This window comes from Dermacentor silvarum, chromosome 1 (genome assembly GCF_013339745.2).
Source record: "Dermacentor silvarum isolate Dsil-2018 chromosome 1, BIME_Dsil_1.4, whole genome shotgun sequence".
Classification (NCBI taxonomy): Eukaryota; Metazoa; Arthropoda; class Arachnida; order Ixodida; family Ixodidae; genus Dermacentor; species Dermacentor silvarum.
In genome coordinates this window covers 123,151,283-123,167,008 of record NC_051154.1, presented here as the reverse complement: position 1 = coordinate 123,167,008, position 15,726 = coordinate 123,151,283, and the positions used below count along the sequence as shown (strand labels likewise).

Here is a 15,726-nt window from a genome sequence, read left to right as displayed (position 1 = left end):
CGTTAAGAAATATTTATATGCACATTTCCCAATAAGATGGGGCTTTTCAGAATGTGACATTATACAGTCATGAGAGCAGTTCCCACTAAAGTGTGGGCTGTCACAGAATCTGTCAACTTTGTGAAACAAATTCCATCCTTCATGATTTCACTGTGATGAAATGTACAAATTGTGTGCAAAGCTACCCCCCCCCCCCTGCCCCATTTGTAAACCAGCTTAATACTCATCTCTTTTACCACACCGCCATTAGGCAGTGATCAGCATTACATTGGTTACAAAAGCCACCTGATGTTCATCAGATGGCTTTTGTAACTGCAGGTGAGTGAGAATGGCCATCCTTATACGCTAAAAGAAATTCGCATAACTTCCCACTACCATATCCTGAAGTGTTCTTGTGTGCATGAATAGATTACAACCGAGACAGAGACAGATAAGTTTACATCCCATTTATGTATTTTATCATTTTTTGGCTGTAACATGTGTGTATGACTGATGAAACTTCTTTCAGTTTTTGTTTTCCTTGCTTTGGTTCTTGCAAAGACTGGTAGAACACCTAGAGCATTTATGAAGGCTTTGTTGCAGCAAAACTGAAATAAAAAAGAAAAAGAAAATACAATGTGAATTTCGCTACATAAATTCAACAGCTTAAGGAGACACACCTTAAAGCTTCAACTGGAAACATGCTAATTTTGGATACATGTTCTGTACAATTTTGGCACATCTTGATTTAAACAAAACCAACAGCGGAATGCAGGCTCTGTTTCTGATCATCTGTACTGTCCAATTCACCACACTTATTACAGGCACACAGCTGTTAACAAGCACGGGAATTAACCTAGCCAATCTTAATGGAAGTGCACTGCCTAGGTGTGATGTTAAACATTGCAGGCACGCACCAAGAAACGTTTTACACCTGTATGCAGCTTAACAAGGCAAGGAAAACTAGCGAGAAAAACAGAAAGACCACTCAGATGGTATAGACAAACTATACCATAGTAAAATATTTTCCTTACCTTTTCACAGAACAATACCGACTCAAGTGTGCCTCTACAAGCATTAACAAGCTTACTATCTGAGTAGCTCTAGATGATTACTTTATGCGGCAAGTTGACAACCCTTTAATACCTCTTTTTGTTTATTTGCAGAAGACTTGCAGCTACCTTGTTTTCTTACCGGCTGTGGTGACTCGGCAGTTGCGGTGTACTTTTAAGCACAAGGCTACAGGTTTGATGCCAGATCACCACAGCCACATTCTGATGTGCGCAGAATGCAAAAATGCTTGTGTAACATGATTTTCGAGCACATTACAAAGCACCTCAGGTGGTCAAAATAATCTAGGCCTTACTACTACAGTGTCCCTCACAGCCTAAGTCCAGCTCTGGGATGCTAAATTCACATTAATCATTTTACTTTCACCTGTTCTTTTTTTTTTTTAAACCAACCATTTTTGTTTAATGTTACGTGGAATTAAAGCTTGAACTTTGGCAGTAATAGGACAGGCCATGTTATATAAGAACCAGAAATAACAAATGCATTTTCTTCTTTATGAAAGAAGTGGTATAAACAGTCTATTTAAAAAAGTCCAGCTTGTCTAATGTGAGTGCTGTTAATTATACAGAATATACAAGCAATTGAAAAATTTTGGTGTAGAGACCTAATTCTCTGCAGGATGACTGATGCAAAGTGTGTTGATAATTAACAGAGTAAATAAAAAATTTAGTGCATTTATCATCTGCTCCTTGAAGACCCCCCCCCCAAACCAGTGCCTATCAAATACTTCAAGGTGGGCAAATGAATGCTTTTGTAGTGACTCTCAGTAGTCAGTTTTCACCATACTGTACACTGAACTATTTACCAAACCATTTCCATTAGGAATATTATAATTAAATTCTGTGGTTTTACATGCCAAAACCACGATATCATAATGAGGAATGCCGTAGTTGGGGACTCTGGGTTAATTTTGACCCCCTAGGAAATGCGGCTGCGGCGGCCAGGATTTGATCTTGTGCCCTCGGACTTAGCAGCGCAATGCTATAGCCACTACGACACCACAGCAGGTCCATGAGGAATTTTCAACAAGCTTATAAACAATTTCAATAAACAACAAAGCCCTCGATGTTATATGGCATATAACACCAGTGTTATGAAAATGAGCACCATTTAAACTCAATAGTAACCATAAAAAAAAAGTGCACTTGTTTTATTGTTTTACTGTGTAAACAACAGCTAGAAGCAAAAATGAAATTCTCTTCTAGCTGGCTTACAAAAAGGCTTAGTTTCAAGTGTCAAACAAACATACACAATAAAAAACAGCATTATAACTATGGCATGGCCTATTAGTAACTTACGGAGTTTTGTCTCAAAGCAGCACTGTGGGCTATGAGGGACACTGTCCTTGAAGGCTCTGAATTAAGCACATAAGCCTTTTTGCATTCCGTCCCCATGAGCCATGAGAATAAGGCAAGACATAGCCAGGAATAAAGCTCATGAATTTGTCATGCTGCGCAGCAGAACACTACAGCTATTAAGCCACTGCAGAGGGTGCTGGCTTAATACAAATATTAAGAGTGTGTGTATGGTGATTGATTCAAATATTGAAGTGCTAAATAGCATAGTATTCTTTCCGTGTTTTTAAACGTTGGAGAGGAAAAAGGGTTAAATCTGATTATTGTCCTTTAATGCATATAGTGTGTGTGCATGTGTGTCGCTGTGACTAGATGGCTGTAGAACATTGGAGTGTTTGTACACAAAGGAAATATTTAATGTAATTGTTCCTTTCCTTTAAAATAACTACAGCATTACACAAAATGTTAGTGATGGAAATGTGGTGAGCAAGTGAAAAAACTAGGCCTCAATCAAGGTAATTAAATTGCACAGTTGAGTAAAAACACAGACACCGACCACAAAAATAGAAGTTTAAAAGAACAAAAAACAGTTTGTCTCATATCAGAGCCTTGATCACAATTTTTTTTACAGCCAATATAAGACTAAAAGGTGGCGCAGACAGTATACCAATGCAGTTTGCAGGATGCCATCATTGCGATTCAGTATCTGCGTAGTCGTTTGAATGTGTAATGATTCCACATGAAGGCGTGCCATCTGACTGCGCTCAATGCTGGTGATGGGTGCATTATCCCAGCATTATGGCCATGTTCACTGGCAAGTGAATTCAGTGATAGCATTTGTTCATGAATTTCCCTTTCCTTTTTGACATCATAGCAATGTTGCTTCAACCTTCTTGCAGTCACCAGTCTCTTTCATGTAGTCAGCCCAAAGAATTCGGTACACCACACCTGGAAATTTATTCTTTGGTAGTAGGTCCTTCAGGTCTACCAGGCTGCGAGGTTGCTTGACGACGTGCAAAAGCCTTTGCACTTGATGAATCAGCATAGAAACAAAGGAGCCCTTGCAAAACTAAGAATCGACAGACCTGCAGTTTAGGTAGCAGCCTGTGTGAGTAGCCTTCTGATAACTAAAAAGACAGCTTTGCGCGTTACTAAGACATCAAGAAAAGGCAATCGTCTGTTTTCCTCTTCCACAGTTGTGAAACTGATGGCTTCCTCCATAAAATTTAAATGCACCGAAAAATATTAGAGCGTTAGATTAGTCAAAAGCAGTCATTGATATACAGGAGAAAACATTTTGACCCAGGAGAGAATGTAGCAAGTGCACGCCACTCCAAATGCTCCATGGTCAAGTTAGCTGTAGTAAAAAACACCGAGGCTCCCACTGCGGTTCCGTGGAGTTGCTTTAGAAAGCACTGATGAAAACGAAGTAGGTGTTCTCGAGACAAAACTTGAAAAGCTTGCGAAGGTCTTCTGCTTCAGTGGCACTCCTCTGCAGCAGTGAATCATCACATTCAAGAGCATTGGCACCCGCTTGCATTGCAAAATCAATTGGGATGCTGGTGAAAAGTGATTTCACTTCAAATGACATTATAATGTCGTCATCAAGAGAAGCATCACCTACTTTTTAAATAAAATTACACGAGTTGCTTACATGTGTCGAACAGCAGCCTACAGAAGGCAACTATTCGGTGAAGGTAGCTGGAGAGCATCTGCAGAGGTGAAAGGCTATAATGAACAACAGGGCGCATAAGAACGTCAGGCTTATGTATCGTTAAGAGTCCTTAGAGTGCTGGGGCTACACCATTGTGACATAAGAGCAAGAAATAGAGGAATTTGTGCTCAAGAAGGAAGCATATAAAAACCTCAGCAAGAATCTTCTTTCTGTTGTTGGCGTCGTCCAGCAAGGATTCCGTCCTGTTCACATAGTCATCATGGTCAAGTAGCACAGTAGCATTGCCTTTGTCAGCCGGAAGGATCACTAAGTTTCGATTCTTGCAGAGGCTTCTAATGGCCTGGTGTTTGTATGCAGAAAGTGGAGATGAGAACTGCATCAGATGAAATACTGACAGCAGACCAATGACTCGAGCACTAGCTTCATTGTAATATGAAGGGTCAATCTGGCTGACTGTTTTCCCCTGTGCAAACAAGCTTCCTTGCATTTTGCGTTGGACTAGAGTTGAAGTTACGAGGGCAAGAACTGCAAGCTCGGCAATGCTTGGATCATGCAAAGAGAGGTTGTGCACAGTATTGGCAAGCCTGACTCTGGCCGCACCAGTGCGATTGTGATGTAGTCTTTCAAACTTGTTCATGTGCGATAAATAGCATCTGCGGGACTGTACAGCAGCCTTGTAGTTTGTGTGCAGCCAGACACTTGCAAATTACTCTGGACACTCGGACTCTTGAGGCGGTGACGGGCATTTAGAATGCCTTTATCATGTCCTTGCAATCCTCAATTTCTTCCTGCAGAAGCTGGCGTTCCACCCTTGCAACAACACTACGTCTAATGCTTCTTGGCAGGGGACGGCTGAGGGACAAGGTTTTCACACTTGCAGGATAAGTTAAACTGTAGGTGGCTTTTGAAAGAAGCCACCCGGCATGTAAAGAATATGTATACTGACGAATCGTGGTGATGAATTGTTGGCCATACACCCGATGAAGTTGTATGAAATCTCGAGTCTGAAGAAAAAAAAAGGCTTCAACTCTAGCCAAGATGTTTTTTCTTTTAAACTTCATTTTTTTTTTTTTTGTGGTTGGTGTCTGCGTGTTTACAGAACTGTGTCATGATCACCCGCAACCAGACGAACTTTCGTTAAACCTTAGATTTCAAGGTAATTAAATATCCCTGGTTATGTCACTTGTGGTTAGTATTATGAAAAAACATAGAAAGAGGTCACAAGCTCGTTTAGTAAAAACTCCCGTAGTGCAGTAATGACTCCTACAGCAGGTAACCTTTCATTCGTAAGAGAAATTGCTGAGACATCAATTTATAGCTAACTTAACAGTGGCCATTTGAAGTAGTCAGCTGCAAAATGCCACCACGTGCATGGTCATATTTACAGACAGGATTTCTCTAACAGTACTACTTTCATTTATTTCATCATAGCCAAATATTCAAAATGGTCAAATGTCACATTTTTAAATCAAATGCATTGAGTTGAAATGCAAGCACCCCGTTTCTATTTGTAGTTTCAAATGTCTTAACACTCCCAAAAATTACATTGACTTTAACATGTGTTTCTAATACATAAAACATCAAACATTTTTTTGTTGTTTCAACTGCTGTTATTAACAAAATCAAAATATTACTAGTAACTTATCACTGAAGAATACAAAAGGGGAAGAAGGAATAGAAAATTGAAGGCAGGCACTGTAACTGTCTCGCCCTTCTATGGAAAAGCAATCTCTTTTCGACATAATGAATGAAACAATATAGTAACGCGGTCATTTTTGACCAAAGATATTTCTTGTGCCTTACTACTTTTCTACTTGAACATTTGGCTGCTTTTACTCAGCATACCGAAATTTATGGACTCCTTTGCTTAGATAGAGCACTGGCAATGGAGTCTATGGTTTCTTGACATTTTTAAGCACTGCAGCTGCATACTGAAGTTATAACAATGCAGAGTTGCAAGCAGAAGTGGGATGTGGCTTATGGTGGAAGTCATTTTTTAAGCACAGATGCATGATAAAGGTACAACAGTTTTTGTCATCCTGTATATATTTTTACAGGTGTTTTGATCACTAAATACAAACAAGCAGTCATTCAAACCTAGACAACAAAGAACATCACCATTGTGGTGTTCTTTCTGCTCTCTCTGCATTGTTTAATGTTCCATTATAATAGGTCTTCTCCACATCCATGTGAAAGTGAGAGCAAGGACATTTTGGCCTCCTTGCATGGTCTTCTGTAGACAGTTCAGAAAAGAAAACATACTGCTTAATGTGCATTCCATGAATCTCCTTTGAAAACATAGTATGAACCCTTTCAATCAACACAAATTACTTTACGCACAATACAACTAGTAAAATGTGTATATTTAGATTTATTTTCTTTTTTTTTTGCAGATCCTGCAGTTCATGTTTCCAGACAAAGAACATTATGTGCTGCTGACCTCATTGATGGAGGCACCTGGTTGAGGGGAGGCACCTGGTTGAGCAGACAATTGCCTCCACAGGCACCACAATGTCTGTTGTAGTTCTTCGCACAAATGCACCACAAGGTAAAACCATTCGGGAGAGCTTCACCTTGAGGATCACACTATGTGCTGCAGCTGGGATCACAAATTGTTTGCAGCTGTAACAGGGGGTAACAGTGCACAGCAGCTCCAGTAGAGATCGTGGAACATCCTCAGCTGTCAACTCCACTTTCCTGTAAAAGCAGCCACAAACAGCCACATCATGCCGGCACATAATAGTATATTATTATTGTGAATGTATAACACTGCCTTCCATTTTCTGAGCCACTGATGGTCAAGGAACAAATATCTATGCAGTTCAGCTTTACTACAGGTTGAGCTAAGCACAATTTCATAGGATGGGGTAGAACAGTTCATAATAAATGTACCAAAACAAAACAATGTCACCCCTTGAAGGCCTCACAAGATCTCATGCATTTAATATCTCCTTTAAATGAAGCAGAAATCCTCTCCCAAAGCAAAACCGTCACCAGCCTGTCTGCTGAACAGATAACACAGGGACGCTTATAACATTTGAAATCACGAAAAGGGGTTTAAAATTAGCTCCGACTCTCAAATGAATATTAATTAATGTATTTTTGAAGCACTGCAATAGAGACTACATACTTTGATGCAATGAAGAGAGTTCACAAAACATACAGCCAGTGTCACTAAACCTTTCAGTGTGACAGCCCAAGGATGATGCAGTCTGTTAATGGTGAAGTGCCCTCACTGGAAGAGACACTAGATTTGCCCGCCTGACAGGGGTATTACATGTAGCCTGGCAAAGTGCCAAGCCTCCCATAGCTGGGCCAGCAGCATGCTTTGAGCTTCTGGTTCCCACTGCCCACGAAAAATGAGAAAGAATTTAATGGCAGCTGCCCATGCTGCACTAAGCCCACAATGCACTGCTCATGTTGGGTGCTGCTAGCGTGCTGTACAAGTTGTCACAGTCATGTCAATCTGCCATTCATCTTGCAAAGTGTATGCAGTGCACATGGCATCATTTAAATGTTTTGAAAACAAAAGTATTGACGACTGCAAAAAAGCTATTCTCATGTGCACTCAACATACCAACATTGTTAGAAATGTGGGACACGCCACGGGCAAGCTGTGTGTTATGATTTATAGCAGTTCAGTATGCACAAAAACTGAAGTCTCAACATATTACCTGCAGCAGAGCACGCACAATTTGAGGCTCTGTATATACCAATAATAAACTTTACAGTAGCAAAAGGTAAAGACGATAGCCAGCTCATAGTTGAATGATCACTATCACAATTTTCATTCCCATTCATTAAATGTTCCCTGCAGCCATTCAACATGCTGTGGTAAGAATGCTAGCATACCAGTTCCAAAATAAAGTGTTGCTACAATATTTGTAGACAAGCTCATCAATAGTTGCAACTAGAAACACAATCTTGTAGGCACTAAACAATGTGTCTTGAATGCCAAAACTAGCTGCTTAAAAGGGCACTAAAGGCAAATACCAAGTCGGTGTGGACTGTTAAAATACCATTCCAGAAACCTCGCAGTGCTTGTTCCGTGCCAAGAAAAGACTTAGTTTAAGAGAAAATTGCGTCTGAAGGGTCCGCATACCTTTAATGTAATTTAAATTGGCCGCCCCTGAGCCGGGGAGCGGTGACAGAGCTTACGCCATGGGCCGGCTTTTACTGCGGTCGGTGAGTAATACGGTGCCCGGCAGATGACGCTACGGTTTTCTGCGCAAAACGCAGTCGCGCGGCCAAAGTGGTACCAAGAAAAGATCAGCTGCTCATGCAGCTGCTCTTGATCAAGTGGCATGGAGCGTCCAAGAATCCCGCGACATCACATGGACATGGCATTCTCTGCTACTTGCAGTTTGTGTGTGACTTTCGCGAGCCAGCAAAACCAGCGCAGCCCTACACGATAACGAAACTACTGAAACGCGAAAGCGCGGGCGGCACAGAGTGGAAAAAACGAAATCTATCGACCGCTCACGTTGTTGTCAAGGTTGATGTCAATGAGTTCTTTTTGTAAAAATTAAATAGAACTGGACAAGTAGCCTTTTCTCTCATCTTTTAATGCTATGCAATAATCTTTTTATTGCGAGTGGTTGAGTACTAGTGACAGAATTTTAATGAGGTGTGCCTTTGTCATTGGACGAAGTCTCTAATTGAGTCCTGCATTTACCTCAATTTCTTGATTACTAAAGCTCCTGTTTGCGATAATATTGATGCCTCAGATGTTCTCAAGCACTAATCTATCATTTTAGCTTGACTTAATATTTGACTTTAGTGACTCTTTAAAATAGGTTTAGGTGTTGAAGCAAAAGTAGGCACTGTAAATTTTGTTGGAGAAATGCAGTTAATTTCAGGTAATAATGTGCATGACAAATATCTGAAGAGAAAGAGAGAGAGAGAAAAATAGAGGTGGAAGGACAAAACAACACAGAACAATGATTTGTGTCGTGAAATCAACACAGAACCCTGTATAATACACAGCTATTCAAAAGCTATGCTACACATTTTTGGGAACATGGAGTATCACAGTACAGTTCATTGATGTATTTCACCTAACCAAATGTTTACAGCACAAAGTTTTAAGTGGTACATGATCAGTCAGGCCATGTTCAATACGTATATGCAGCAGCAATCGAATATCAAACTAAGAGAGTTGTAAATTGTTTATCGAAGTTAGAACTTTGTATTAGCAGAATAAAACACACTTTATTAAATATGAAAGCACTATATGCCTCAAAAGACAGTGATTTATTCACAAAAAGAAAAACGTCGAGAAGAACTCATAGTTTTGTCCACAACATATAAGCACTAGCTAAATCATGAAGGTGAGTGTAATAGCAGGCTGAGGCTGACTGAGTCAAGCACTGCAAGAAAGCTTGAGACAAGTAAAGGAACTGCAATATAATAAACACAACTTAAACCAAAATTTAAACTTAATCTCGCGGCACTCCATCCAAGCAAGAAGCTGGGCATCACACTGCTGTATAATTTTTGCTATTAGCCTATTTAGGGATTACTAAATAATAAACTTAGTTAAATTCCTTAAATGGTTTCACAATTTGTAGACATGAACTACACACACCAAATTAGTCTTCTTACTTACTGCAATAAATTATGGATTAAAAATGTTTGGTATTCGTTTTAGTTGTGCATTTCGCAGTGCTTGGCTTAGAATTCTAGAATTTCATTCAAATGTAGCTCAATGTGAGTGGAATTTTATTTTGTACACAAATGAGGCACATTTTCTCTTCGCGGTCAGTCACTTGAAAATATTAGTCGTACATCAAAGTATTTTTAGGTAGAAGGGTCATCTCGCTTTTCATGGTAGACATTTTGTTGGTTTCCCTTGGGAGACCTCATATTGGCAGAGACTCTGTGGGTCTTTGTGCCCTAAAAGTTCAACAAATGTAATTGTTGCATGTCTTCACAGTGTGACTGGTACCTAAAAAGCGTAGGTCTGGCTTACTGCAATTTACAGACGAATTGACAGCCGGCATACAATCCTAATGGTAGTGAAATAGGCAGAAAAAACAATGCAATGTGCAACTTAGTATATTGAGCCAATTTTACACAAGATAATAATCGTCTAACATGGGTGATTTAACATTGACAGTACTCTGGCATGCTATGAAAGAGCATATTGTCATAGGAACATTGCGAAAAATGAGCAGGGATGGTAGACCACCTATGACAGCTGTTTGTGACTATGAAATTTCAGAACAGACAGAATATAAAAGCACAGAGGCACTTTACCATTCAGTATGGCAGGCTAGCTGCTAAAACAACAAAGCATTTGTACCAGCCTGTACCGATATGTTTTAGGGCAACAATAAATGGAAAACATTGTTTATCAAGAAATTATTGCAAACACTGTGAAACTAATGGGAGGACAAACACAACTTCCAGACAACCAAAAAATCAGTGGTGAAGACTGTGCACCCACAAGCTTGTCAATGGTAAGAACAATCAATGCTGCATGGAATGCAAGTCGAAAGCAGAATGCATGCTAAAATAAAACGCGTGATAAGTCAGATTTTGACATTATTAAGCACCAATGCCTGAAACAAAACAGAAATTTTCAAGCAACGATGCCCAAAATAAGCCTTTATTGGTGTAACCAAAGCATTGCTGGATTGCTTATTCTCCTAATTTGTGCTCATATGTTTAAAAGGCAAAACAGATGCACAGCCAAAAATAAGCATTAAAATTTGAAGTATGTGCTTGTCCTCAAGATGAATCCTGTCCCGATGTTTACCATTGGCACTTGTTTCAAAAGTGCTCAGTTTGTACCATGACAGTCTAGAGCTTGGGGGACATGATAGATTTTGGCGTACATATAACAAGCTCGTTTTTCCGAGGCCAGGAATGAAAAAAGAAACGAGCCAGTATGTTTGTTCATGCGGTGTCTGCAAAATGAACAAAATAAAGTTTAAGCAGCCAATAGACGCCATGTTTTAGCTTTCCAGGCCACTGTGCCTTACAACTTGATAGTACACCTTGATATTACCAAATTAAACAAGAAACGGCAACGAGTTCCAAAGATGCAAACTTTCCTCCTAGTCATTGACAAGTACACATCTATGGCCAGGATTCCTGTTACTGTGGTTTGTTTACTGTGTACAGCAAGTGAGAAAGGGAAGAGAAATTTCCAATTAAAAAAAGGCACCATGTGCAATATTTGCTGAGTCAACCATTTTCCATAAAACAACATGGACTACTTCAGGGAGCAATCTTTACTTCACAAGTGGTCTCAATTTATTTATCAATGAAACCCATGACCAGCATTCAAAATTTAGAACTGGAACACACAGCTTCAATAGCAGCAGAAAATTATTTGCAAGTGTTATGAACCTGTCAGTGGAATGCTACAAGGCCTTGTCAATATTATGACCTATCATGAACTGTATGCACTACTTACTACACCATTGTCATGGAACTTCTCCTGATACACTTCAAGCACCACTGCTTCACATTATAATTTCCACTCTACACGCCTATTCGCTTTACAAGTCTGACATGCGATGTGCCAAGGTATATTTGTGCAGAGTTATTTCATAAGTTGGGCAGACATGCCATGCTGTACAACCATGAGCTGGGGAAAATAAAATTGAGAGAAAAAGAAGGAAAGTAAATAAAAAAAAAAACCCACCTCCCGTATCCGCAGGCAGCAGTAGCTTGAGCTGCCAATTGAAGCAGATGTAGTGGTCCTTGGCTAGTAGCAGCCTCTGGGGGCATGGCACCAGTCCAAAGGGTTGCCACAAATTGAGATATAATTCAATCTCCCCATCAGCAGACTGGATGGCAGCAACTGCAGTCATTCATTACGGCACCATATTTTCACATTCAAGCTGAACCAGCATTTTTACTTTAAACAGTGGTAATTGCAGCATGATTTTAAATGTTCTGGATATTTTTCATCGAGTGAAAATTTCAGCAGTGAAATACAGGTAACCGTGGCACCAAGGGTCATGTTAACACATAATAACATGACCCACTAGTAGTAGAGTGTTCCATGCTGAGATGAAATAAACAAGGGAAACATGGTTCTGAGCAAGCAGTGTCAAGACAGCATAGCACAAAATGGCACTGCCCGATGACCCTGAGACTCGATGCCCACTAAGTTGGTTAGCTGCTTGGCTGCACGTAATTGCCAAATGCTTTCCTCAAAGGTACGCTGTTTGGAGCACAAAGAAAGACTGCATCATGTAAAGCACTTACTCTGAGTGCATTACTTGTCACGTCGAGGACGGTGAGGCAGGACATAAAACCTAGACCATGTGGGAGCTTTTGGAGACGATTGCTTTTTACTACCAGAGTCATTAGCTTTCGTGCACAACACACTGTGTCTGGTAGAACAGTAAGCTGCAGAGAGAAAGAGACCAGTTAGAACTTTTAATGTCTCAGTGTGACGTAACTATATGCTTGAAGAATGGTGCAGAGTGTACTAGTTAACATGTGAAAACACCACTAAACAAATACAGACAGCTGCACTCATAAGCGTGTCACCATTAGACAGTTTTAGCAGAGCGCTGCTTACGCTCCGCTCAGATTTTAAGCTCTGAGATACTGCAGGGAACTGCGTAGATTTCGCATTTGATAGGCGCGTCTTGCCGAGACGTGAGCGACACACTATCAACTCGGCTGCAAAACGTCGAAGAGGCCAAGTAGACACGCAGTCATGCTCCGCTCAGTCAATATTCATATTGCTGTAACCAATATTGCATCAGATCTTGCATTTTTGGTTTTGCAATAGATGCAGCAGGAAACCAATTGATATGAACCATGGCCAGCAAAATTTCAAATTTAACAAGAACAAACTGTCAAGGCTTGTTGATTTATAAATTTACTTCCTGGTACCTGATAATTTGTTAGACCTGTATTTGTTATATTGAGCTCCAACTTTATTTTAATATGTACTTTCTTGCACAATTACTTAATGTACAAGTATGCAAGATAAACACATCATTCCTGAGCAGGATGTGACACTGTGGCATTTTACAGTAAACACTGATAGGGCTCATATGTTAAAGCATATTGCTTCATTACGGGCCTCTTGAAGGCTGCTTTTGAAGGCTGCTTTTAGTGTATATTAAGTTAGTATAGAGCAGCTAGTAACATCACTGGACAATTCCAGGTGCTGCTACTGATGAGGAGCACGCATGCCGCTTCATGGTTGCTCTCACCAGCCAGTTTGTTTATGCATATGACAATCTTGAGATGACCTCTGGCTCACCTGAAGCAACCTTATGGTAATTATTATGGATTCAACCAAGCTGAATTAAGAGGAAGCTTTACCTTGGGGGTGCCTATCTAAATACATGGTGAAGGAGAAATTGTTTTTTTCTGCAACCACTGCACCAAATCTGATGATGTTTGTTGCATTCAAAAGAAAAAGTTAAAATCTTGTGAGTGTTGGTTGTGAATGTTTGTTTTATTTGTCAATTTTTCAAATAAAAGTTGGCAAAAATAGCAAATCACAAATTGGCAAAAATTGCAAACTTCATGCTTCTATTTTTCTCAATCATACCAATTTTTGAAAATCCCATTAAAAAAAGTCAAGCTCAAAATCGAAATTCCGCTTCCAGCAGCCACTAGAATATAACTTTCTCGCTCAAGTTCAATAAATTTCATTAAAATCGGTCCAGGGGTTATCTCAGAAAGGCATTTCTGCGTTTTACATGTCTTTGAATAGGCGGAAACAGAGTTGGGCCTGAGCTAAAGCTTCCTCTTAAAGTGCAATACTGAAGTTCATTCTTCTGGGCAAAAAACAATTATGCAGCTATACTAAATCAATTCCTCTATAATTTATTTTAGTTGAAATGAAATCACCATAGACATACTAGTCTAACATATTGACACAAGACAAAAACCGTCTTTAAATAACGCGCGCAGGTTCGTGCACCCTCGAAGAGGACAGCGGCGTATTAGAAGAACAAAGACGAAGACGTAATGGCACGTGCATTCGCCGCACGCACTGGGAGATATGTGACCGTCGCCAAAAGAGGAGGAAGTGAAGCGTCGCTCGAGGAAAAGAAGGCTTCTTGCTTGCAAAGCGGCTTCAGCTCTTTCTCGGCGGTCTGTGCTCGAATACGTAGCCAACAGCTCCCGTCGGAAGTCATCCCACGACCGGAGGGCAGCTTCATGGTTTTCAAACCACGTTCGTGCAGAGTCTTGCAACGCGAAATAAACGTTGCGGCGCTTCCGGTCTTCGTTCCATCCATTGTAGTCCGCCACACGCTCAAAGCCTTCTAACCAGTCCTCGGCGTCTTCAAAAGTGTCGCCGTGGAAAGGCTTAGGCGTCATCGGCTGATCAACGACGACGTGTGTTGAGGCGGTCTGGGATGTCATTTCGGTATTGGCTGCTGCTGCTATTCTAGTTGGCTCCGGTAAAAGAGAAAACTCGGGTCGCTCACCACGTAGGCGACGGCTCGTGCGCTGGTGGACAGGCGTGAGCTCGTTGGGTCCGAGTTGGCGTGGCTCCGGGCTGCTTTCTTCAACTCGAATGGGGCTGGAAATCATACCCAGCACCTCCACCAGAATTGTAACGAATGATACAAGGTCTTCTGAGATAACTATTTATTGGGGCGAACTTGTGCCCGGCAAGTAAATAAATTAAATAGCTGCAGCGTTCCAAGCAGGAGATCAAGAAGCCTTCTTTTCCTCGAGCGACGCTTCACTTCCTCCTCTTTTGGCGACGGTCACATATCTCCCAGTGCGTGCGGCGAATGCACGTGCCATTACGTCTTCGTCTTTGTTCTTCTAATACGCCGCTGTCCTCTTCGAGGGTGCACGAACCTGCGCGCGTTATTTAAAGACGGTTTTTGTCTTGTGTCAATATGTATATTTGTTCTGGTAGTATGTGTATGTGTGTGTGCTTGTCATGCCATTTGGCCTTGAGGGCAAATAAATAAAATAAATTTTAATACAAAAGTGTTGTGCTGGAAAGTGCACTTAACTGTTAACACTTTTTGCTAATTTAAAAGAAATTTATTGCACAATGCAAATAAAGCCAAACCTGTGCAAGTAATTTTTACGAGTCAAAGCTTGGCCAATATCAAAAAGTTTAAACGTTGCATTCAAACACAGTCAAGTTCACACTATAGCTCGCTCCAACAATTGCATGTGCTCCAGCAATTTTTTTGTGCACGTACACATTGCAGTACAGTTGTCAGCATGCTTATTTAGAGCGTGGAAACAGCACGTCTTAGGCTGCACATTCAACATCTGCTAATAACATCCTGTTTGCATCTGAGCATACGCTGCCACTTTGATGCGACTGCCTTCAACTTTTTGCACAACCAGTCACTATGGCTTCTGCTGCTGCAGCTGCCTGCAAGAGCCAGTGAAGGCATAGTGGGGTTGGGGAACAAAAGCGCAGATAACTAGAGGTACGTAAATACGTAGTTGAAATTTTGAATATGAACAGTATTTGATTCTAGAATTTAATACTACAATTAAATTAAGTTGTGGGGTTTTACATGACAAAACCCCGATCTGATTATCAGGCACGCCATAGTGGGGGACTCGGGATTAATTTCGACTACCTGGGGTTCTTAACGTGCACCCAATGCACAGTAAACGGGCATTTTTGCATTTTCCCCTATTGAAATGCGGCCGTCGCGACTGGGATTTGATGCCGTGACCTCGTGCTTAGCAGCGCAACGCTTTAGCCACTAAGCAACCACGGTGGGTGAGAATTCA

General features: G+C 40.8%; 1 protein-coding gene across 4 annotated transcripts in view; it reads right to left on the bottom strand.

Annotated features, from left to right (window-relative positions):
• Nucleotides 1–258: 258 nt before the first annotated feature.
• LOC119435965 (leucine-rich repeat protein 1) overlaps nucleotides 259–15,726 on the bottom strand; it is a 30,970-nt gene continuing 15,502 nt past the window's right edge. Inside the window, exons 5-9 of one of the 4 annotated variants that reach the window (XM_049673050.1) lie at nucleotides 12,244–12,387; nucleotides 11,675–11,833; nucleotides 6,461–6,717; nucleotides 6,139–6,253; nucleotides 259–587 (exon numbers count right to left, since the gene is read on the bottom strand). In XM_049673050.1, coding sequence (XP_049529007.1) covers nucleotides 11,738–11,833; nucleotides 12,244–12,387 — 240 coding nt within the window. In that variant the 3' untranslated portion in view covers nucleotides 259–587; nucleotides 6,139–6,253; nucleotides 6,461–6,717; nucleotides 11,675–11,737. Of the gene's footprint in view, nucleotides 588–5,367; nucleotides 6,254–6,371; nucleotides 6,718–11,674; nucleotides 11,834–12,243; nucleotides 12,388–15,726 lie in introns of those variants that run through there. The other 3 variants (XM_049673041.1, XM_049673045.1, XM_037702676.2) reach the window with 3 other exon arrangements.